This window comes from Dendrobates tinctorius, unplaced genomic scaffold, assembly GCF_039654945.1.
Source record: "Dendrobates tinctorius isolate UK_male_01 unplaced genomic scaffold, ASM3965494v1 ptg000232l, whole genome shotgun sequence".
Taxonomy (NCBI): domain Eukaryota; kingdom Metazoa; phylum Chordata; class Amphibia; order Anura; family Dendrobatidae; genus Dendrobates; species Dendrobates tinctorius.
In genome coordinates, this window is record NW_027361899.1 from 12,663,064 (window position 1) to 12,686,584 (window position 23,521).

The 23,521-nt window shown below is 44.4% G+C and overlaps 1 protein-coding gene across 9 annotated transcripts in view; it reads right to left on the reverse strand.

The window, feature by feature from the left end:
* The window catches only part of RBKS (ribokinase), a 108,364-nt gene that overhangs the window by 59,704 nt on the left and 25,139 nt on the right, over positions 1-23,521 (reverse strand). For 5 of the 9 annotated variants that reach the window (XM_073556325.1, XM_073556324.1, XM_073556328.1 and 2 more), the window contains one exon: positions 16,716-16,848. The exons of 2 other annotated variants lie outside the window; for them this stretch is intronic. In XM_073556325.1, the coding sequence (XP_073412426.1) occupies positions 16,716-16,848 (133 nt within the window). Of the gene's footprint in view, positions 1-440; positions 8,099-16,715; positions 16,849-23,521 lie in introns of those variants that run through there. 2 more of the 9 variants (XR_012222655.1, XR_012222656.1) reach the window with 2 other exon arrangements.

Below are 23,521 nucleotides of genomic sequence, written 5' to 3' on the forward strand. Positions count from 1 at the left end.
ATACAGGAGTGGACTCAGCGGGCAGCCCTGTCTCACCCCCGCCTCAACTCCAAAAGTGTCACCCTGCCAACCATTAATCAGAGGAAAGCTCACCGCCTCTCTGTACAAAGTCTTCAGCCAATCCACAAATTGTCCTGGAATACCATACTTTGACAAAGTGGCCCACAGATAATCATGATCAACTCTGTCAAAGGCTTTAGCCTGGTCCAGACTGACAACATATCTCCCACACCGCAGAGCTTTACAACTCTCAAACATCTCCCGTATCGAGATGACCGCTCCAGAGATGTTCCGCCCTTTTACCGTGCCAAACTGAGAGCCTACCAACAGTGCCGGGGACAAACAGACTAACCTAGAAAACAGGATCTTCGCCAGAATCTTCCTGTCAACATACAAGAGGGCAATTGGCCTCCAGTTCTTGATGTCGCTCGGCTCCTTACCTTTAGACAGCAGAATTAATGAGGACACTCTCATGGATGGGGGCATCAGGTGATTTTCTAGACAATTTTTGTAAACATCCACAAGAATTGGTGCCAGGAGGTCTCTGAATTTCCTATAAAATTCTGCTGTTATACCATCCGGACCTGGTGCCTTCTTCAGATGTAACTTATCAATGGCCTCCTTAACCTCCTCCACCGTTAATTCTGCTGTCAAAGGAGAAAAGTCCAGATCATTAGTATCAGGCGTTGGAGTTGCCTCCAAGAATTGAGTCATTTTATGTTTATCCAAAGTCTTCCTCTGAAACAAGTCAGTATAATAAGATTTCACAACCCCCAGGATACCCTCCCGAGATTCCAGCAATACACCCTGGGAGTCAATGAGACCTGTGACCAATTTATTGGCCACCCGCTCCCGGCAATTCTCAAAGGGATCAGGTGCCCCTAAGACCCCATAATCCCGTTCAAGAACCAAGGAGGTATACCTGCTGTACTGATACTGCCTTATCTCAGATTTCAACCGGTCGATCTTCTCTTTGTTACCCCCGCCCTCCGAATAGAGTGACTCCATTTCTTTGCGCAGCCTTAGGTACTGGCTATACTTACTCCTGCCCTTTTTAACTGACAGTCTCTTCAAGAGGCATCTGATATCATCCTTGACGTCCTCCCACCAGTCGGCCATGTTGTCATAGAAGTCCACTCTCTGTAGATGACCCTGCAAAAGGGAGTGAACACAACTCTGGACAGAGACATCATGGAGGAGGCTGGAATTGAGTCTCCATAACCCCCGACCAACATCACCTCGCTTAGTGGCCCCCAGGCAGAAATATAGGGCAAGATGGTCTGAGTATGCGACGACTCTCTCACTCATGGCACCAATGACTTCCATGGGACTTACAAAAGCCAGATCTATTCTACTGCCTCTATTGGAGCAGGAATAGGTTAATTTTGGCTTTCGTCCTCCCCGTTTAAAGACGTCCCCTAATCCGGCCTGCAGGACTATGTTATTCAAGATCCTACCATCCCTCGTCACGGTTCTACCTGAGGAGCTGTCACCTGATGTCAGTATGGCATTAAAGTCCCCCGCCATTATCACTGGAAGAGAGGTGAACAGATAAGGCTTGACATCATTATATAAGTGTACCCTGTCAGTCACCGTCTGTGGCCCATAGATGTTAATAAGCCTAAGTCGCCTCCCATGGACAGTGACTTCCAGGACCAGACACCTTCCCATAACCACCTCCGTCATCCTATGTACTGTCACATCCCTGGTGTTAAACAGAATGGCGACCCCGGCGTACGGCTCCATAGCCAGTGACCAAAAAGAGGGACCAGACCGCCATTCCCTCTCAGCCTCCCTCATGAGCCCCTGAGTCGTCAGCCGCGTCTCCTGCAGAAAGAGGACATCTGCGTCCAGGTATCGGAGATGGTCATAGACAGCGTGCCTCGTCCTCCTCACCTTAATGCTGTTCACATTACTGGATGTTATTTTTAATGAGAAATCCGCCATCACAATGCCACAACAGAGGAGCAGAGATGTAAAAGCCGCCATCATAAGTCTGGGTCACAGATGTTCTGACTACCACCGGTCTCCATGTCAGACTGTATCTCAGTGTCAGCAGGTACGGGCTTCCGTTTTGTAGGGGGATCGTCCGCTACGTCCCTGTCATACTCAGTCTCTATTCTTTTTATCTGTTCCTCCAAGTCCCCATCAGACTCAGACAAAATATCAAACTTATTGGACACAACCATCACACCTGCCGAACTCTGGACTTTTTTCCTGCCACCCTGGCTAGTGACATACTCCTCCTCAGGTTTACAGGAGGCCTTGGCCTTTTTTTTCCTTTTTACCTGATTACAGCCACTTTCTTCAGCTAGAGATGGTGATACTGAAGTGGTGGCTACATGTGGCTGCTGGACCTGAGGGACGACCTCCATGCTCCCCTCTGTACAAAGCTGCTCTGATGTTACCTGAGCGGACCCCTGGTGGACCTCTGACCTGGTCAGTGTTGTCCCTGACATTAAAGCCTCCTCCTCCTGAGCCTCTGTCCCTGTCACTAGCTCCTCATCAGGAAGGAGCTTGCATATATTGTGCCAGGCATCAGGACAGTCCCTGTGAGGGTGGCCGATCTCCCCACAGAGGTTGCACTTGATGTTCTGGCAATCTGCCGCTAAGTGGCCGACTTCCCCGCACAGGCTGCACTTTACCACGGCACAGGTGTTTGCCAGGTGACCCACTTTACCACACTTAAAACACTTTCGTGGCTGCCCAGGGTAGAAGCAAACCCCCTTCCCCTCCCGATAAAGAAGGAGTTGGGTAAGTGAGCCGTGATATTGTTGGGCTGGCGCAGTTTCTCCAGCACCGTCCATCCACCGGTCCATATACCGTCCTCATCCCTGTTTTTGGTGAGGTCGGAGACAAGGTCACAATGCCTCCGGAGCCACACCACAATGTCCTGCGGGGGAACAGCCTCATTCCAAAAGATGATATTAACCGTGGCGGTATCCGGCTTAGATATTGGAATGAAGCTGAACTTATTCCAGCCATCAGCGTCCCTGAACTTGGGGAAATTGGCCCAGAATCTGTCCAGATCAGACATAAGCTTAAAGCTGATGTCATATCCCTGTCTGTCTGGCAGATTGATGACCGCCAAGATATTAACCGGCGCAAACCCCATCTGGCGGCACAGAAGCTCCCTGACCACCAGCCTCCTCTCCGGCAGATCCTCCTTGGCACCTCTGTGCCTGAACCGCACCACATTCCTCCTTTTGAAAGCCTGCCCGGTGTAATTGGCGCGGGAGGTAAAGGACGGAGCGCCGTGGTTCCAAACATTACTGGGAGGGACCTGTGGGGCCACACTGGGCTGACTGACAGGGCGAGGGTCTGCAGCGGAGGGGCCTGTTGCACCTTGTGTGCTGGAAACCAAAGGGGGGAAATCACAGACATTTTGCACATTATTATTATCATCATCAATCTCAATAGCATCATCAGGATGCGCAATGTCCACCACAGTCTCTGTACCCCCTTCAGCCCCCAACCCCACATGAACAGTATCAATATCCCCAGAATTAGTGCTCTCCTGGACACCAACAGTAGATGCAGTCTCATGTCCACTGTCTTGCTGTTGTGCTGGGCATGCTGGGACTTGTGGTACCGCTGGGATCTGAGCCTCTTGCTCCTGCTTGGGGTCTGCCGCAGGTAGTTGCGGCTGCTGGTGCAGTATCTGACCCTCCTTAAAACAGAAGCTAGCGGGCTGCAGCATCGGCCGTACCTGCTGCCGGGTCCCCCCTGGGACAATGTCTGTGCGGGAACCAGCACAGTCCTGCGTGCAGGACCTAAACCGCTCCTGGTTCCTATATGTCTCTGCCAGGGGCCCCATCCTCGCCAGCACACAGTCTATGTCCCGCACCACAGTCGCCAGCTCTACCCCCAGTGCATTCAGTCTCTGGTCATATACAGAGTGATCCCCAGGATTAGCAGCCTTCAACTTGTAAATGCAGTCAATTTCCATTTGCAGAAGATTCCTCTGCTGCTGCCACTCACCCATCCTCCTGACCAGTCCTGGTATCTCCTCTGCCAGCTGTAGCTCGGGGGCTTGCGGCGGCTCCTTCTGGGGTCTTGCTTTAGGGGTTGACACGTTGGTTTTTAATGTCGCTGGTTTTGTGGCTCCAGCCTCCACAACACTTTTACCACTGCCACCAGCCTGCAATCTCGTGCGTCCAGAGCTCGCCATGCTGGTCACCACATGTCCCAGCTGAAGGTTCTCCTGGAGTGTTTGCTTCTCCAGAGATGTCTGTCTGTGTCTGCCTGGAGTGAGCTGCACACCTGAAGCTGGTGATGGACTCTGCCTCACCTTCTGTGCAGCCACCTGCCCTCCAGCACTCAGGGTCTCAGCAGAAGATGCCTTCTGGGATTTCCTTCCAGGCTCTGGACACTGTTTGCCTTGACTGGCCGACTGTTTAACAGAAACATCCTTGCAAACAGACAAAGCTTTCTCCTGTTTCTTCCCTGTACTGAACTTCAACACATGATCTTTCTCCATGCTGCTGGGACTTCCATTCCGAGGTTTATTTCCAGCAGAGGCAACTCTGGGATTTCCATCCACATGAGAAGGTTGGAAGTTTCCTCCCAGTGTAGGCCTTGGGGAGCTTCCCCGCCCAGGGTGGCCCCTCCCTGAGCTTGCTCCAGACATGAGGAGAACCACAGACACACAACCTCACAGCTAGGAGGCAGTATTATAGTAGTTGTATTCTTGTACATAGGGGGCAGTATTATAGTAGTTATATTCTTGTACATAGGAGCAGTATTATAGTAGTTATATTCTTGTACATAGGGGCAGTCTTATAGTTGTTATATTCTTGAACATAGGGGGCAGTATTATAGTAGTTATATTCTTGTACATAGGAGCAGTATTATAGTAGTTATATTCTTGTACATAGGGGCAGTATTATAGTAGTTATATTCTTGTACATAGGAGCAGTATTATAGTAGTTATATTCCTGTACATAGGGGGCAGTATTATAGTAGTTATATTCTTGAACATAGGGGCAGTATTATAGTAGTTATATTCTTGTACATAGGGGCAGTATTATAGTAGTTATATTCTTGTACATAGGAGCAGTATTCTAGTAGTTATATTCTAGTACATAGGAGCAGTATTCTACTAGTTATATTCTTGTACATAGGAGCAGTATTATAGTAGTTATATTCCTGTACATAGGGGGGCAGTATTATAGTAGTTATATTCTTGTATATAGGGGCAGTATTATAGTAGTTATATTCTTGTACATAAGAGCAGTATTATAGTAGTTATATTCTTGTACATAGGAGCAGTATTATAGTAGTTATATTCCTGTACATAGGGGGCAGTATTATAGTAGTTATATTCTTGTACATAGGGGCAGTATTATAGTAGTTATATTCTTGTACATAGGAGCAGTATTCTAGTAGTTATATTCTTGTATAAAGGAGCAGTATTATAGCAGTTATATTCTTGTACATAGGGGGCAGTATTATAGTAGTTATATTCTTGTACATAGGAGCAGTATTATAGTAGTTATATTCTTCTACATAGGGGCAGTATTATAGTAGTTATATTCTTGTATATAGGAGCAGTATTATAGTAGTTATATTCTTGTACATAGGGGCAGTATTATAGTAGTTATATTCTTGTACATAGGGGCAGTATTATAGTAGTTATATTCTTGTACATAGGAGCAGTATTATAGTAGTTATATTCTTGTACATAGGAGCAGTATTATAGTAGTTATATTCTTGTACATAGGGGGCAGTATTATATTAGTTATATTCTTGTATATAGGAGCAGTATTATAGTAGTTATATTCTTGTACATAGAAGCAGTATTATAGTAGTTATATTCTTGTACATCGGGCAGTATTATAGTAGTTATATTCTTGTACTTAGGGGCAGTATTATAGTAGTTATATTCTTGTACATAGGGGCAGTATTATAGTAGTTATATTCTTGTACATAGGAGCAGTATTATAGTAGTTACATTCTTGTACATAGAAGCAGTATTATAGTAGTTATATTCTTGTACATAGGGGCAGTATTATAGTAGTTATATTCTTGTACATAGGAGCAGTATTATAGTAGTTATATTCTTGTACATAGGAGCATTATTATAGTAGTTATATTCTTGTACATAGGGGGCGGTTTTATAGTAGTTATATTCTTGTACATGGGGGCGGTATTATAGCAGTTATATTTTTGTACATAGGAGCAGTATTATTGTAGTTATATTCTTGTTCATAGGGGGCAGTATTATAGTAGTTATATTCTTGTACATAGGGGCAGTATTATAGTAGTTATATTCTTGTACATGGGGCAGTATTATAGTAGTTATTTTCTTGTACATAGGAGCAGTATTATAGTAGTTATATTCTTGTACATAGGAGCGGTATTATAGTAGCTATATTCTTGTACATAGGGGCAGTATTATAGTAGTTATATTCTTGTACATAGGAGCAGTATTATAGTAGTTATATTCTTATACATAGGAGCAGTATTATAGTAGTTATATTCTTGTACATAGGGGCAGTATTATAGTAGTTATATTCTTGTACATAGGAGCAGTATTATAGTAGTTATATTCTTGTAAATAGGAGCAGTATTATAGTAGTTATATTCTTATACATAGGAGCAGCATTATAGTAGTTATATTCTTGTACATAGGGGCAGTATTATAGTAGTTATATTTTTGTACATAGGAGCAGTATTACAGTAGTTATATTCTTGTACATAGGAGGAGTATTATAGTAGTTATATTCTTGTACATAGGGGCAGTATTATAGTAGTTATATTCTTGTACATAGCAATATTATAGTAGTTATATTCTTGTACATAGGGGGCAGTATTATAGTAGTTATATTCTTCTACATAGGGGCAGTATTATAGTAGTTATATTCTTCTACATAGGGGCAGTATTATAGTAGTTATATTCTTGTATATAGGAGCAGTATTATAGTAGTTATATTCTTGTACATAGGGGCAGTATTATAGTAGTTATATTCTTGTACATAGGGGCAGTATTATAGTAGTTATATTCTTCTACATAGGGGCAGTATTATAGTAGTTATATTCTTGTACATAGGAGCAGTATTATAGTAGTTATATTCTTGTACATAGGGGCAGTATTATAGTAGTTATATTCTTGCATAAAGGAGCAGTATTATAGTAGTTATATTCTTGTACATAGGGGGCAGTATTATAGTAGTTATATTCTTGTATATAGGAGCAGTATTATAGTAGTTATATTCTTGTACATAGGGGCAGTATTATAGTAGTTATATTCTTGTACATAGGAGCAGTATTATAGTAGTTATATTTTTATACATAGGAGCAGTATTATAGTAGTTATATTCTTGTACATAGGGGCAGTATTATAGTAGTTATATTCTTGTACATAGGAGCAGTATTATAGTAGTTATATTCTTGTACATAGGGGCAGTATTATAGTAGTTATATTCTTGTACATAGGAGCAGTATTATAGTAGTTATATTTTTATACATAGGAGCAGTATTATAGTAGTTATATTCTTGTACATAGGGGCAGTATTATAGGAGTTATATTCTTGTACATAGGAGCAGTATTATAGGAGTTATATTCTTGTACATAGGAGCAGTATTATATTAGTTATATTCTTGTAAATAGGAGAAGTATTATAGTAGTTATATTCTTGTATATAGGAGCAGTATTATAGTAGTTATATTCTTGTACATAGGGGCAGTATTATAGTAGTTATATTCTTGTACATAGGAGCAGTATTATAGTAGTTATATTCTTATACATAGGAGCAGTTTTATAGTAGTTATATTCTTGTATATAGGAGCAGTATTAGTTATATTCTTGTACATAGGGGCAGTATTATAGTAGTTATATTCTTGTACATAGGGGCAGTATTATAGTAGTTATATTCTTGTACATAGGGGCAATTTTTATTGTATAAAACCAACAAATACAATTAAAATAAACAGAATTCTTCCTTAATACAAAACATAAATTCTCATGAATGCATCAGACAATAATTATATAACTAAATTAATACATTAGGAATAAAGGTAACTTAGAGTTCACTCCTGTGGAAGGAAGAATATGAAATAAACACTTTTAGTAACACGATCATGTTATTATCCCACAGACACATTCCTCCACAGTTTCTCATTACTCTGACTTTTCTTTATCTCTATCGCTCTCATCCATCTGAGCTCAGACAGTATCTTTGTGGCTGCGGTGACGGGATGGAAGGGCTCGCTGTGGAGGGACACTCGGGTTCTCATGTGCCAGTGGTAATACTTAATGGTGGTAATGATCAGGTACATTGTCCCCCTGTCGATGTTACCGTCAGTGGATGGGACACCATAGATAATGTCAGGGTATTTCAGGGACAGCAGTCTGGGGATTTTCAGCTTGGTCGATACTTCCGTCCATATTTCCCTACCTCCCCAGCAATCACAAATAAAATGCTCCATGGTTTCCTCCTGCTGACAACCAAGGGGACAGTTCTGATCCGAAACACTTAAATATTTTAAGTTCCCCCTCACAAAGAGCTTCCCATGTAGCGACAGCCAAGCAATGTCAAAAAACTTTGCTGGAAGTCGCCTCCCGTTGAGGAACCGGAGACTGTCCTGAAGGGTCCTGGTGGCACAATCTCTTAGGGCCAGTGGAGAGTAGAAGAAAGTCCTACATATATGAGCACACAGATCTTTCCTCGTATTACTCTCAATGTAAGACTTCTCCAGTCCCCACTTCCTGACACACTTCAGACCATATTCCAGATACTGGGGGAGGTGGTCACCTGTCCATCTCCTCCTCTTGAGACTGCCGCCTCGCACCCAAGATTCAGCAAAAGGCAATATCCAATACCTGATACTATTCGCCCACAGGGAGCTACTGTTTGAATCCATGCTCCCAAAATTTACTTTCAGAAACAAGGAGTCAAAGAAAACCCTTGGATTTAACATATCCAGCCCGCCCTCACTCCGCTGTAGGTACGTTATTCCCCTCTTTATCAGGTTCATCCTGTTCCCCCACAAGAGCTGGAAGAACAGGCTGAGGAGCCTCGCCGAGAAGGATTCTGGCAAAGGAAAAACGACAGAGACATACAAGAAGACGGGGACCAGGTACGTCTTCAACATAGCAACCCTTTCTCTGTAAGTCAGCCTCCAGTTCTTCCATCGCTGAACCTTTGCATTTCCGGTCTCCAATTTTTCCTCCCAATTTAGGCTGGCATTATCGTCCCTCCCAAATTTAACCCCTAAGATCTTAATATGAGTGGAAGCCTTAACAAACTGCGGCAGAGCAAAGTCTGGGTCAGATTGCAATGTCCACAGAGCTTGACTCTTCTCAAGGTTGACCAGAGACCCGGAGGCCTCTGAGTAGCTTCTGATGGACGCAGATAACATCTGCACCTCATGAGGATTAGATATCACCAGCGTCACATCATCCGCGTAGGCAACCACCTTCAGAGGCAAGCAGTGGGGGACCGGCACCCCCCAAAAGTTACACTCCTGCAGTGACCTCAAAAACGGGTCTATGGCAAAAACATACAGGAGTGGACTCAGCGGGCAGCCCTGTCTCACCCCCGCCTCAACTCCAAAAGTGCCACCCTGCCAACCATTAATCAGAGGAAAGCTCACCGCCTCTCTGTACAAAGTCTTCAGCCAATCCACAAATTGTCCTGGAATACCGTACTTTGACAAAGTGGCCCACAGATAATCATGATCAACTCTGTCAAAGGCTTTAGCCTGGTCCAGACTGACAACATATCTCCCACACCGCAGAGCTTTACATCTCTCAAACATCTCCCGTATCGAGATGACCGCTCCAGAGATGTGCCGCCCTTTTACCGTGCCAAACTGAGAGCCTACCAACAGTGCCGGGGACAAACAGACTAACCTAGAAAACAGGATCTTCGCCAGAATCTTCCTGTCAACATTCAAGAGGGCAATTGGCCTCCAGTTCTTGATGTCGCTCGGCTCCTTACCTTTAGACAGCAGAATTAATGAGGACACTCTCATGGATGGAGACATCAGGTGATTTTCTAGACAATGTTTGTAAACATCCACAAGAATTGGAGCCAGGAGGTCTTTGAATTTCTTATAAAATTCTGCTGTTATACCATCCGGACCTGGTGCCTTCTTCAGATGTAACTTATCAATGGCCTCCTTAACCTCCTCCACCGTTAATTCTGCTGTCAAAGGAGAAAAGTCCAGATCATTAATATCAGGCGTTGGAGTTGCCTCCAAGAATTGAGTCATTTTATGTTTATCCAAAGCCTTCCTCTGAAACAAGCCAGTATAATAAGATTTCACAACCCCCAGGATACCCTCCCGAGATTCCTGCAATACACCCTGGGAGTCAATGAGACCTGTGACCAATTTATTGGCCACCCGCTCCCGGCAATTCTCAAAGGGATCAGGTGCCCCTAAGACCCCATAATCCCGTTCGAGAACCAAGGAGGTATACCTGCTGTACTGATACTGCCTTATCTCAGATTTCAGCCGGTCGATCTTCTCTTTGTTACCCCCGCCTTCCGAATAGAGTGAGTTCTATTCTTTGCGCAGCCTTAGGCACTGGCTATACTTACTCCTGCCCTTCTTAACTGACAGTCTCTTCAAGAGGTATCTGATATCATCCTTGACGTCCTCCCACCAGTCGGCCATGTTGTCATAGAAGTCCACTCTCTGTAGATGACCGTGCAAAAGGGAATGGACACAACTCTGGACAGAGACATCATAGAGGAGGCTAGAATTGAGTCTCCATAACCCCCTACCAACATCAGCTCGCTTAGTGGCCCCCAGGCAGAAATATAGGGCAAGATGGTCTGAGTATGGGACGACTCTCTCACTCATGGCACCAATGACTTCCATGGGACTTACAAAAGCCAGGTCTATTCTACTGCCTCTATTGGAGCAGGAATAGGTTAATTTTGGCTTTCGTCCTCCCCGTTTAAAGACGTCCCCTAATCCGGCCTGCAGGACTATGTTATTCAAGATCCTACCATCCCTCGTCACGGTTCTACCTGAGGAGCTGTCACCTGATGTCAGTATGGCATTAAAGTCCCCCGCCATTATCACTGGAAGAGAGGTGAACAGATAAGGCTTGACATCATTAAATAAGTGTATCCTGTCAGTCACTGTCTGTGGCCCATAGATGTTAATAAGCCGGAGTCGCCTCCCATGGACAGTGACTTCCAAGACCAGACACCTTCCCATAACCACCTCCGTCATCCTATGTACTGTCACATCCCTGGTGTTAAACAGAATGGCGACCCCGGCGTACGGCTCCATAGCCAGTGACCAAAAAGAGGGACCAGACCGCCATTCCCTCTCAGCCTCCCTCATGAGCCCCTGAGTCGTCAGCCGCGTCTCCTGCAGAAAGAGGACATCTGCGTCCAGGTATCGGAGATGGTCATAGACAGCGTGCCTCGTCCTCCTCACCTTAATGCTGTTCACATTACTGGATGTTATTTTTAATGAGAAATCCGCCATCACAATGCCACAACAGAGGAACAGAGATGTAAAAGCCGCCATCATAAGTCTGGGTCATAGATGTTCTGACTACCACCGGTCTCCATGTCAGACTGTATCTCAGTGCCAGCAGGTACAGGCTTCCGTTTTGTAGGGGGAAGGTCCGCTACGTCCCTGTCATACTCAGTCTCTATTCTTTTTATCTCTTCCTCCAAGTCACCATCAGACTCAGACAAAACATCAAACTTATTGGACACGACCATCACACCTGCCGAACTCTGGACTTTTTTCCTGCCACGCTGGCTAGTGACATACTCCTCCTCAGGTTTACGGGAGGCCTTGTCCTTTTTTTTCCTTTTAACCTGATTACAGCCACTTTCTTCAGCTAGAGATGGTGATACTGAAGTGGTGGCTACATGTGGCTGCTGGACCTGAGGGACGACCTCCATGCTCCCCTCTGTACAAAGCTGCTCTGATGTTACCTGAGCGGACCCCTGGTGGACCTCTGACCTGGTCAGTACTGTCCCTGACATTAAAGCCTCCTCCTCCTGAGCCTCTGTCCCTGTCACTAACTTCTCATCAGGAAGGAGCTTGCATATATTGTGCCAGGCATCAGGACAGTCCCTGTGAGGGTGGCCGACCTCCCCACAGAGGTTGCACTTGATGTTCTGGCAATCTGCCGCTAAGTGGCCGACTTCCCCGCACAGGCTGCACTTTACCACGGTACAGGTGTTTGCCAGGTGACCCACTTTACCACACTTAAAACACTTTCGTGGCTGCCCAGGGTAGAAGCAAACTCCCTTCTCCCTCCCGATAAAGAAGGAGTTGGGTAAGTGAGCCGTGATATTGTTGTGCTGGCGCAATTTCACCAGCACCTTCCATCCACCGGTCCATATACCGTCCTCATCCCTGTTCTTGGTGAGGTCGGAGACAAGGTCACAATGCCTCCGGAGCCACACCACAATGTCCTGCGGGGGAACAGCCTCATTCCAAAAGATGATATTAACCGTGGCGGTATCCGGCTTAGATATTGGAATGAAGCTGAACTTATTCCAGCCATCAGCGTCCCTGAATTTGGGGAAATTGGCCCAGAATCTGTCCAGATCAGACATAAGCTTAAAGCTGATGTCATAGCCCTGTCTGTCTGGCAGATTGATGACCGCCAAGATATTAACCGGCGCAAACCCCATCTGGCGGCACAGAAGCTCCCTGACCACCAGCCTCCTCTCCGGCAGGTCCTCCCTGGCACCTCTGTGCCTGAACCGCACCACATTCCTCCTTTTGAAAGCCTGCCCGGTGTAATTGGCGCCGGAGGTAAAGGACGGAGCGCCGCGGCTCCAAACATTACTGGGAGGGACCTGTGGGGCCACACTGGGCTGGCTGACAGGGTGAGGGTCTCAGCGGAGGGGCCTGTTGCACCTTGTGTGCTGGAAACCAAAGGGGGGAAATCACAGATATTTTGCACATTATTATTATTATTATCATCAATCTCAATAGCGTCATCAGGATGCGCAATGTCCACCACAGTCTCTGTACCCCCTTCAGCCCCCAACCCCACATGAACAGTATCAATATCCCCAGAATTAGTGCTCTCCTGGACACCAACAGTAGATGCAGTCTCATGTCCACTGTCTTGCTGTTGTGCTGGGCATGCTGGGACTTGTGGTACTGCTGGGATCTGAGCCTCTTGCTCCTGCTTGGGGTCTGCCGCAGGTAGTTGCGGCTGCTGGTGCAGTATCTGACCCTCCTTAAAACAGAAGCTAGCGGGCTGCAGCACCGGCCGTACCTGCTGCCGGGTCCCCCCTGGGACAATGTCTGTGCGGGAACCAGCAGAGTCCTGCGTGCAGGACCTAAACCGCTCCTGGTTCCTATATGTCTCTGCCAGGGGCCCCATCCTCGCCAGCACACAGTCTATGTCCCGCACCACAGTCGCCAGCTCTACCCCCAGTGCATTCAGTCTCTGGTCATATGCAGAGTGATCCCCAGGATTAGCAGCCTTCAACTTGTAAATGCAGTCAATTTCCATTTGCAGAAGATTCCTCTGCTGCTGCAATTCACCCATCCTCCTGACCAGTCCTGGTATCTCCTCTGCCAGCTGTAGCTCCGGGGCACGCGGCGGCTCCTTCTGGGGTCTTGCTTTAGGGGTTGACACGTTGGTTTTTAATGTCGCTGGTTTTGTGGCTCCAGCCTCCACAACACTTTTACCACTGCCACCAGCCTGCAACCTCGTGCGTCCAGAGCTCGCCATGCTGGTCACCACATGTCCCAGCTGAAGGTTCTCCTGGAGTGTTTGCTTCTCCAGAGATGTCCGTCTCTGTCTGCCTGGAGTGAGCTGCACACCTGAAGCTGGTGATGGACTCTGCCTCACCTTCTGTGCAGCCACCTGCCCTCCAGCACTGAGGTTCTCAGCAGAAGATGCCTTCTGGGATTTCCTTCCAGGCTCTGGACACTGTTTGCCTTGACTGGCCGACTGTTTAACAGAAACATCCTTACACACAGACAAAGCTTTCTCCTGTTTCTTTACTGTGCTGAACTTCAAGACATGATCTTTCTCCATACTGCTGGGTCTTCCATTCTGAGGTTTATTTTCCCCAGAGGCAACTCTGGGATTTCCATCCACCTGAGAAGGTTGGGAGTTTCCTCCCAGTGTAGGCCTGGAAGCCTGGGCCTTGCTTGGGGAGCTTCCCCGCCCAGGGTGGCCCCTCCCTGGGCTTGCTCCAGACATGAGGAGAACCACAGACACACAACCTCACAGCTAGGAGGCAGTATTATAGTAGTTGTATTCTTGTACATAGGGGGCAGTATTATAGTAGTTATATTCTTGTACATAGGAGCAGTATTATAGTAGTTATATTCTTGTATATAGGAGCAGTATTATAGTAGTAATGTTCTTGTACATAGGGGCAGTATTATAGTAGTTATATTCTTGTACATAGGAGCAGTAATATAGTAGTTATTATCTTGTACATAGGGGCAGCATTATAGTAGTTATATTCTTGTACATAGGGGGCAGTATTATAGTAGTAATATTCTTGTACACAGGAGCAGTATTATAGTTGTTATATTCTTGTACATAGGAGCAGTATTATAGTAGTTATATTCTTGTACATAGGAGCAGTATTATAGTAGTTATATTCTTGTACATAGGGGCAGTATTATAGTAGTTATATTCTTGTACATAGGGGCAGTATTATAGTAGTTATATTCTTGTACATAGGGGGCAGTATTATAGTAGTTATGTTCTTGTACATAGGGGCAGTATTATAGTAGTTATATTCTTGTACATAGGAGCAGTATTATAGTAGTAATATTCTTGTACACAGGAGCAGTATTATAGTTGTTATATTCTTGTACATAGGAGCAGTATTATAGTAGTTATATTCTTGTACATAGGGGGCAGTATTATAGTAGTTATATTCTTGTACATAGGGGGCAGTATTATAGTAGTTATATTCTTGTACATAGGGGCAGCATTATAGTAGTTATATTCTTGTACATAGGGGGCAGTATTATAGTAGTTATACTCTTCTACATAGGAGCAGTATTATAGTAGTTATATTCTTGTACATAGGGGGCAGTATTATAGTAGTTATATTCTTGTACATTGGAGCAGTATTATAGTAGTTATACTCTTGTACATAGGGGGCAGTATTATAGTAGTTATATTCTTGTACATAGGGGGCAGTATTATAGTAGTTATATTCTTGTACATAGGAGCAGTATTATAGTAGTTATATTCTTGTACATAGGAGCAGTATTATAGTAGTTATATTCTTGTACATAGGGGGCAGTATTATAGTAGTTATATTCTTGTACATTGGAGCAGTATTATAGTAGTTATACTCTTGTACATAGGGGGCAGTATTATAGTAGTTATATTCTTGTACATAGGGGGCAGTATTATAGTAGTTATATTCTTGTACATAGGAGCAGTATTATAGTAGTTATATTCTTGTACATAGGAGCAGTATTATAGTAGTTATATTCTTGTACATAGGGGGCAGTATTATAGTAGTTATATTCTTGTACAGGGAGGGCTGTATTATAGTATAGTATTGTACATAGGGGTTGTTGCAATACTGCCCCTATCAGATTTAAGATGCAACAGAATTAAACTGATCATTAAATTAAAACGTCGAGTGTTCCCCTTCACTTCGTCAAGTTGACTTGTTCTGCTTTCGCGCTGTAAGACACGTGACGTGCTGTTATTAAACTTTACTTGTACATTTCTAGGTGGAATAACAGAGTTAGGCCTCTTTCACACTTCAGTTTTTTGCATCAGTCATAATCCGCCAAAAGGACGGATGTCGGATCCGTTGTAGTACTGATGACAACGGATGCCACCCGTCCGTTTTTTTTGACGGATCCGACAAATGAAGAATTTTAAAGGAATCACAGGAGAGAGAGAGAGAGAATTTTTTTTTGTCCGGTACCCAGAAAGAATTTCGGGTTAAAACAGTGTCTGGAGGATCCGCCAGAGAAATAAACGTTGCAAGCTCCGTTTTGAAATATTTGAGGATGGTGACGGACAGCAACTTTTGGCGGATCCGCAAAAAAAACGGATGCAACGGACGGCAATCCGTCACAATCCGCCAATAATGGAAGTCAATGGGGAAAAAAATCGGATCCTCAAATGAAAATTGCGGATCCCTTTTTTTCAAAACTTGGCGGATTGTGACTGATTGTAAAAAACTGAAGTGTTAAAGAGGCCTAACGACACAACACAGAGGCCTCAGAATCTGCATTGATATAAGAAAGGCAAAAACAGTTTATCTAAAAGTCCTGATTTTGTTGGAGTAATTTTGTAATCTGAGCTGGTAAGTGTGAGATTTGGGGGTTTCTGCGGGGGTCTTACTGAGCCGGTTTTGACGGGGTCTGAAGTTCCCGATTTTGTGCGTCAGAACATTCGTAAGCATTAGGTAGAAGATCGGTTTGTTTCTCCCCCTAGAACATACGCAGCGCCAGGTACTGACTTGAATGGTGATGAGCTGCAGTACCAGACATGGCCAGACACTGAGACAGATGCGGCGCTATTTCTGGCAAACCTTCTGTAGTTATCCCAGACCTCCCCTTTAATTCCACATTCCTGACATGGTTGTGCGGCTCCGGTATGAGGTCATGGTGTAAGACCGCGGCAGTGATTCAGAGGGATAATATGTGCAGGAGACAGTTACTTAGCGGAGGGCTCAGGGTTTATTTAGTCTTGGAACTGTAGGAATTTCCTTTGTGACACTGAAGGATCACGTGCGGATTGTAATATTCCGAGAGCTCGGACATTGTGTTACCTTGCAGACCATGGCGGTGCGGGACCCCAGGCGAGACGCTTGGATGCACTGATTCGCTCCTTTGCCCCCGAAACCGATGAAAAACTTGCTCCCGTGTATGGTCTCTCCCGCTTGGGGCAGACGAGGGGTAATGCTGCGGAAACATCAATATTAAGACACCGATAAATTGGGGGACACACTGCTGGCACCGTGCGGCACAAAGGCGACATGAGCTTTTATGTAAGTGAAGATGAAAGATGAGCAAAATGGTTCACAGGATCCTGGCGTAACTGCCAACGGGAAGTGTGTGGTCCTGGACAGCGGACCTACCGACACCACCGATGGCTCTTCTGATCAATAGTCCAGATGAGACACCATGCCGGACCGACTCCTTGGCGATGTCGGCGGGTTTGCAGAGTTCTGTCCCAAAGACCATGGGTCAATGACATGGCTGATGGATCCTGAAATGTTGCTTTAATGATTGCAAAGTTTTACAACTTCCCAATATACTTTGCGGACGATCATGGAATTTTCTCTTTCTTATCTTAGAGGAAAAAAATTGGTTCTTAGTGGCGACTTTATCAGGTGGAAACCGCCTGAAAAAGTGTTACAAAGGCGAAACATAAAGTGAATGTATTGCCCAGAGAAGTAATGACGACCTTGTGCACGTGCTGCAGTTTGCGTCACTTCTTTAAATCGGATTCTTTTTACTGAACATTTTTCAACAAGAACAAAATTCATGGTCCTGTAGAGAATGATGTACGATCTACGCATACGACCGGCTCAGCCAATCACTGGTCTCAGCAATTTATGATGTCAGACCAGCGATTGGCTGCAGAGGTCATCTGTATAGGATACATGAACCAATTCAGCCAAGAAAAAAAAAAAAAAAAGAAAATAGAATGGCAGGGAGCACAAGTACTGCAGATTGGCAGCATGGTGTCGTCTCTGATGCCGAGTGTACATTACCCGGTTCAAGGGTGAACTGCCCATGACCAAAAGCGCAGAAGACGGCGCACATCAAGTGCAGGTCCGAACAGTGAGATCCCCGCAGAACAACAAGTCTGTACCAGGATTGGTGAAACTTGTCTTCACTGGTCAACCCTTTTAATGACCACCCATCCATTGTCTTCTCTTTTTGAGTGGGGTAGGTCCTTACATTGCAGCGATCGAGCCGACACCTACCTAATGTATAAGTGGGACCTTTTAGATTTATTGATCAGCTTTTGCAAAGTTATGAATCTTTGTAAAATACTCCATCACCTTATTTTGCTTCCCTTTCTCTCTCAAACTCCATGAGAAATGCAGAAAGTGCTGGTTTATCTGCTGATTTTATGCTCTTTTACAGGCTGCTTTGAACTGCTGCTCTAGTAAGGATCCATCCACAGACTCTCTCCCTTTGTGAGCATGGGAGATGGGAGCAGAGAAGGGGGAGGAGGACGGATTTTTACTGGAGCTGCGGTATAAAGCAGCTACTAAAGTGTCATGAATTGGGCAGATAGAACGTTCAGCTATTCTGGTGTTTGGGAGAGAAGGAAGAATTCTTATCCTCTCTTGCTGACAACTTTATCTTCCAAAAGGTAGGGGAGAAAACAAGGGGAACTGCTACCTTGGATCTAATCCTTATAAACAGGGAGGAAATGGTTGAGGAGGTAAAAGTGGCTGGGACCCTAGGAGGTAGCGACCATGCTATTTTAGAATTTTGGATAACTAGAGGAGGAAGACCTGTGAAGACTCAGACGTCAAGGTTAGATTTCAGAAAGGCAGATTTTAAGGGATTCAGAAAGAGAATTGGAGGGATCCAATGGCTGGATATCCTTAAAGACAAAAATGTCCAGGAAGGATGGGAAATCTTGAAAAATGAAATTCTCAAAGCACAATTGTTAACAATTCCGAAAAGAGGGAAGAATAGGAAGCATTTAAGGAAACCAGGATGGATGAACACAGAACTTAAGCACATGCTAAAAAGGAAGAAAAAAATGTTTATAAAATGGAAAGAGGGAGACATCTAAAGAAGAATATAATGCTGTCTGCAGAACCTGCAGGACACAAATCAGATTACCTAAAGCTGACAATGAATTGAGGCTTGCAAGAGATGTCAAAAGCAATAATAAAGGATTTTGGGGATATGTCAAAAGTAAAAGAAAAGTCAAAGATGCTATAGGATTTTTACAGGATGAAAATGATGAAATGGTAAGACAGGATGTTGAGAAGGCCGAACTTTTAAATTTCTATTTTGCATCTGTTTTCTCTCAGAAAGGAAATGTAACATCAACTGTTCTTCACTGTCCTATTAAGGGAATAGAAGAATCCAGGATATCTATAAACAGAAAGATAGTGAGGAAACACTTAGCTAACCTAAATGAATTCAAGTCTCCAGGTCCAGATGAATTACACCCTAGAGTACTGAAGGAGATAGCAGAAGAAATTTTTGAACCCCTCTCCATAATCTTTGAAAATTCTTGGCGAACAGGGGAAGTCCCAGAAGACTGGAGAAGAGCAAATGTTGTTCCTATCTTCAAAAAGGGGAAGAAGGTGGACCCAGGCAACTATAGGCCGGTGAGTCTGACTTCTATACCAGGAAAGATCTTTGTTCAAATTATTAAACAACATGTATGTCAGTACCTGGATAAGAATGAAGTGATTAAACAGAGTCAGCATGGGTTTGTAACTAATAAGTCATGTCAGACTAACTTAATTTCCTTCTATGATGGAATCACTGATTGGGTGGATCAAGGAAATGCTGTAGATATAGTATATCTTGACTTCAGCAAAGCATTTGACAAAGTATCTCATACAATCCTTATTGAAAAAATGACTAAGTATGGAATGGATAAGGCAACTGTTAGGTGGATTCATAACTGGCTTAGTGATCGGACCCAAAGAGTGGTCGTAAATGGCTGCACATCCAGTTGGAAGAATGTCTCAAGTGGGGTACCACAGGGCTCTGTCCTGTGCCCTGTATTGTTCAACATCTTTATCAACGATTTAGATGAAGGAATTGAGGGTAAACTGATTAAATTTGCTGATGACACAAAGCTAGGAGGGATAGCTAATACTAGAGAAGAGAGAGAGAGAGGATTCAAAAAGATATAAATAAACTGGAGAAGTGGGCAGCAACTAACAGAATGGTTTTTAACAGGGAAAAATGCAAAGTGCTACATCTGGGCAATAAAAATGAAAAAAGCATATACAGAATGGGAGGAATAGGGCTAAGCAACAGCACATGTGAAAAAGACTTGGGTATACTAATAGATCACAGACTGAATATGAGTCAACAGTGTGATGCAGCAGCAAAAAAGGCAAATGCAATTCTAGGATGTATTAACAGAAGCATACAGTCTAGATCACGTGAAGTCATTATTTCCCTCTACTCCTCTTTGGTCAGACCTCATCTGGAATATTGTGTCCAGTTTTGGGCACCACATTTTAAAAACGACATCAACAAACTGGAGCAAGTTCAGAAAAGAGCGACCAGAATGGTGACCGGTCTGCAAACCGTCTTATGAGGAAAGGTTGCAGGATTTGGGAATGTTTAGTTTGCAAAAGAGAAGACTGAGAGGAGACTTAATAGCTGTCTACAAATATCTAAAGGGCTGTCACATTGTAGAAGGATCAACTTTATTCTCATTTGCAAAAGGAAAGACTAGAAGCAATGGGATGAAACTGAATGGGAGGAGACACAGATTAGATATTAGAAAAAACTTTTTGACAGAGTGATCAATGAGTGGAACAGGCTGCCACGAGAAGTGGTGAGTTCTCCTTCAATGGAAGTCTTCAAACAGAGGCTGGACAGACATCTGTCTGGGATGATTTAGCGAATCCTGCTTTGAGCAGGGGGTTGGACCAGATGGCCCAGGAGGTCCCTTCCAACTCTACGATTCTATGATTCTATTAAGAAACACAAGGTAATAAAGTAGATAATAATAATAATCTTTATTTATATAGCGCCAACATATTTCGCAGCGCTTTACAGTTTAAGATAACACAGATTCAGAACTTTGCAAAGGCTGACTGATATAATAATAATAATAATAATAATAATAATAATAATAACAACAATAATAATAATAATAATAAAAAAAGGTTTGGTTAATCTATAAGAATGTCCCAATAAAAAAAGTCATGTCTTCCAGAAGTATATTTTTGCCTCTTGAGAAAAATATATAACAAATTATATATGTAAATATAAAACAGAAGGAAAAAAAAAATTTGGTGTAAAACATTCAAACAAATCTACAAATAGTAAATCGGCTAATGACTATAATAAACCAGAGAAATAATTCCACAGGCAGGGTGTATCGCGAAAGTATGAAAAAAACAAAAACATTCCCCAAATTCCCGTTTTCTCCCTCCGCATCACAAAAAAATGAAATGACAGTAAAGTGGACGTGCTGCCTAGACAGCGCCGAAAATAAAACAATTTCTCCCATATAGAAAAAAAGCCTCGTACAGACACGTCAGCGGAACAGTAAAAAAAACAAAAAAAAAACCTGGCAGCACAAATGTCTCTCCTGTCCGAACTACCGTATATAAGATAAAGAGGACGGTCTACACTGGATGCAACTGTAGCAAACCCCCAGCAGTGAGACATATTATATCTGTACGGGTCTTATTACCTTTGGAAATGAATGAGAATGGTCACTGATCATTTTTATTTCTATAACGCCCTTTTATTCAGCAGCGCTGTACATTACAGAGGGGACTGGTACTGGCTTGCAGAGTATCACCAGAGGAGTGAGGGTCCGGCTGCTCACAATCTATGAGGAAATAGGGGGACAGGAAAGGTGGATGGTAACAAGAGCTGGTATTGTACGGTCCGGCCATCAGTATAATAAATATAGTTAGATAAGTGAGGTGGGGCCATAGGCCAGTCTAGAGTGCGTTTTTAGACCACGCTTAAAACTGTGGGTATTAGGAAATAATAGAATTGTCCTGGGTAGTGTATTCCAGAGAACTGGAGCAGCACGAGAAATCTTGGAGACTGGAAATGAAGTCTTAGGTTACTAGCAGAACAAAAGGAAAGGGTGATAAACAGATGAGGGAGATGTAGGTTGGTGCTGAAGCATTGAGCGCCTTGTGGGTGAGAGATGAGTTTCTATTGAACGCTGTAGTGCATGGGTAACCAGCGTAATGACTGGCACAGGGTGGAGGCATCAGTGTAGCGGTTGGACAGGAATATGATCCTGGTTACTGCATTCACGACAGATTGGTTTCCCTCTTCTAAACACTCCCCTCTCCAATCAGTAGAGACAGTGGCGTAGCGACCGTGGTCACCCCGCGACTGTGCCCACCGATGCCAGCCACTACTTCAGCTGGATGTGCATCCTTGGACGCACATTCAGTTGAAATGTACTGTATTGCAGTGCACGAACTTGCCGGGTCCATGCGCCGAAACACACGCTGCCGATCAATCAGAGCCCAGCAGCTGACATCAGCATGCATGTGACTGGAGGTGCATGGCAGTGACGTCATGCCCTCCTGTCGCCTGGACGTTGAAGTCAGCTGCCGACTTCAGAAGACGGTGCCGCTTGTCGGGACAGCGGAGGGAAGGAGAGCAGGAAGGTTTTTTCTATGCACTGAACAACAGAAGCGCAGGGAGAATGAGGGATATATATTTCTATATAGAAATTAGAACAATACAGGGTCCCATAAATCTAACTAACATGCGGGGGGAAGACCCAGGTCCATATTTCACACCGGTGCCTATTGGACTCTGGTTACACCAGTAGAGATGCAATAGTCCAGACGAGAATGAATAAGAGCGACAGTAAGAGGTTTTGCTGAGTCAAAGGTAAGAAAAGGTCGGATTCTAGTGATGTTTTTGAGGTGCAGATGACAAGAGCGAGCCAGTGATCCGACGTGGGGAATGAAGGAACGACTGAGTTAGATATGACTCCAAGATAGCGGGAGTGCTACTGGGGAGTAATGGTGGAACCACACACGAAGATGGCAATATCGGCCATAGGTAGGTTAGTGGAGGGAGGAAACACCAGTTTAGTTATTGACAGATTCAGTGTTGGACAGAAGGAGGCCATGATGTTAGAGACAGCAGACGGACAATCACTGGAATTATGTAGTCATGAGGGGTGATGTCAGGGGAAGATGAGTATAATTGGGTGTCATCAGCACAGAGATGGAAGCCTAGGACGGAACCCTGACAGTAAGGCTGAGTTCACACATGGCGTTTTTTTCGCGTTTCCGAGGTGGTTTTAACCGCGCGATTTTGCCACGAAAACGCGAAAAATAAGCATCCCATGCATTCCTATGGGATTCCGCAATGCTGTGCTAATGCTGCGGTTTTTACGGCGGCGGAATCGCTTTGCGGTAAAACACGCAGCATGCTCATTAATTTCGCGGAATCGCGGCGATCCCGCACCCATAGGAATGCATTGTTCGGCTTACTTTCCGCATGTGGCTGTGCACACCATGCGAAAAGTAAGCAGAACATTTGCGGATGGTACCCACTGTCCGGAGGAGAGGAGACTGTCCTCCCTGCTTTGGGTACCATATCCCTGTAAAAAATAGAATTTAAAATAAAAAAAAATTGTTATTCTTACCTTCCGAAATCCCGTGCAGCCTTCCCGCCTCTCTCCACGCTCCCGGTCCCAGTAAGCCTTTGCGAGCGATGACATCCGTTCTCGCGGGATCGCGAAGTCTCGCGGTCATTCGCGCGACGTCGTCGCAATCCTGCGAGAACGGATGTCATCACAGTAATTGTCGCAAAGGATTACTGGGACCGGGAGCGTGGAGAGAGGCGGGAAGGCTGCGCGGGACGTCGGAAGGTGAGAATAACAATATTTTTTTTTTTATTATTATTTTTTACA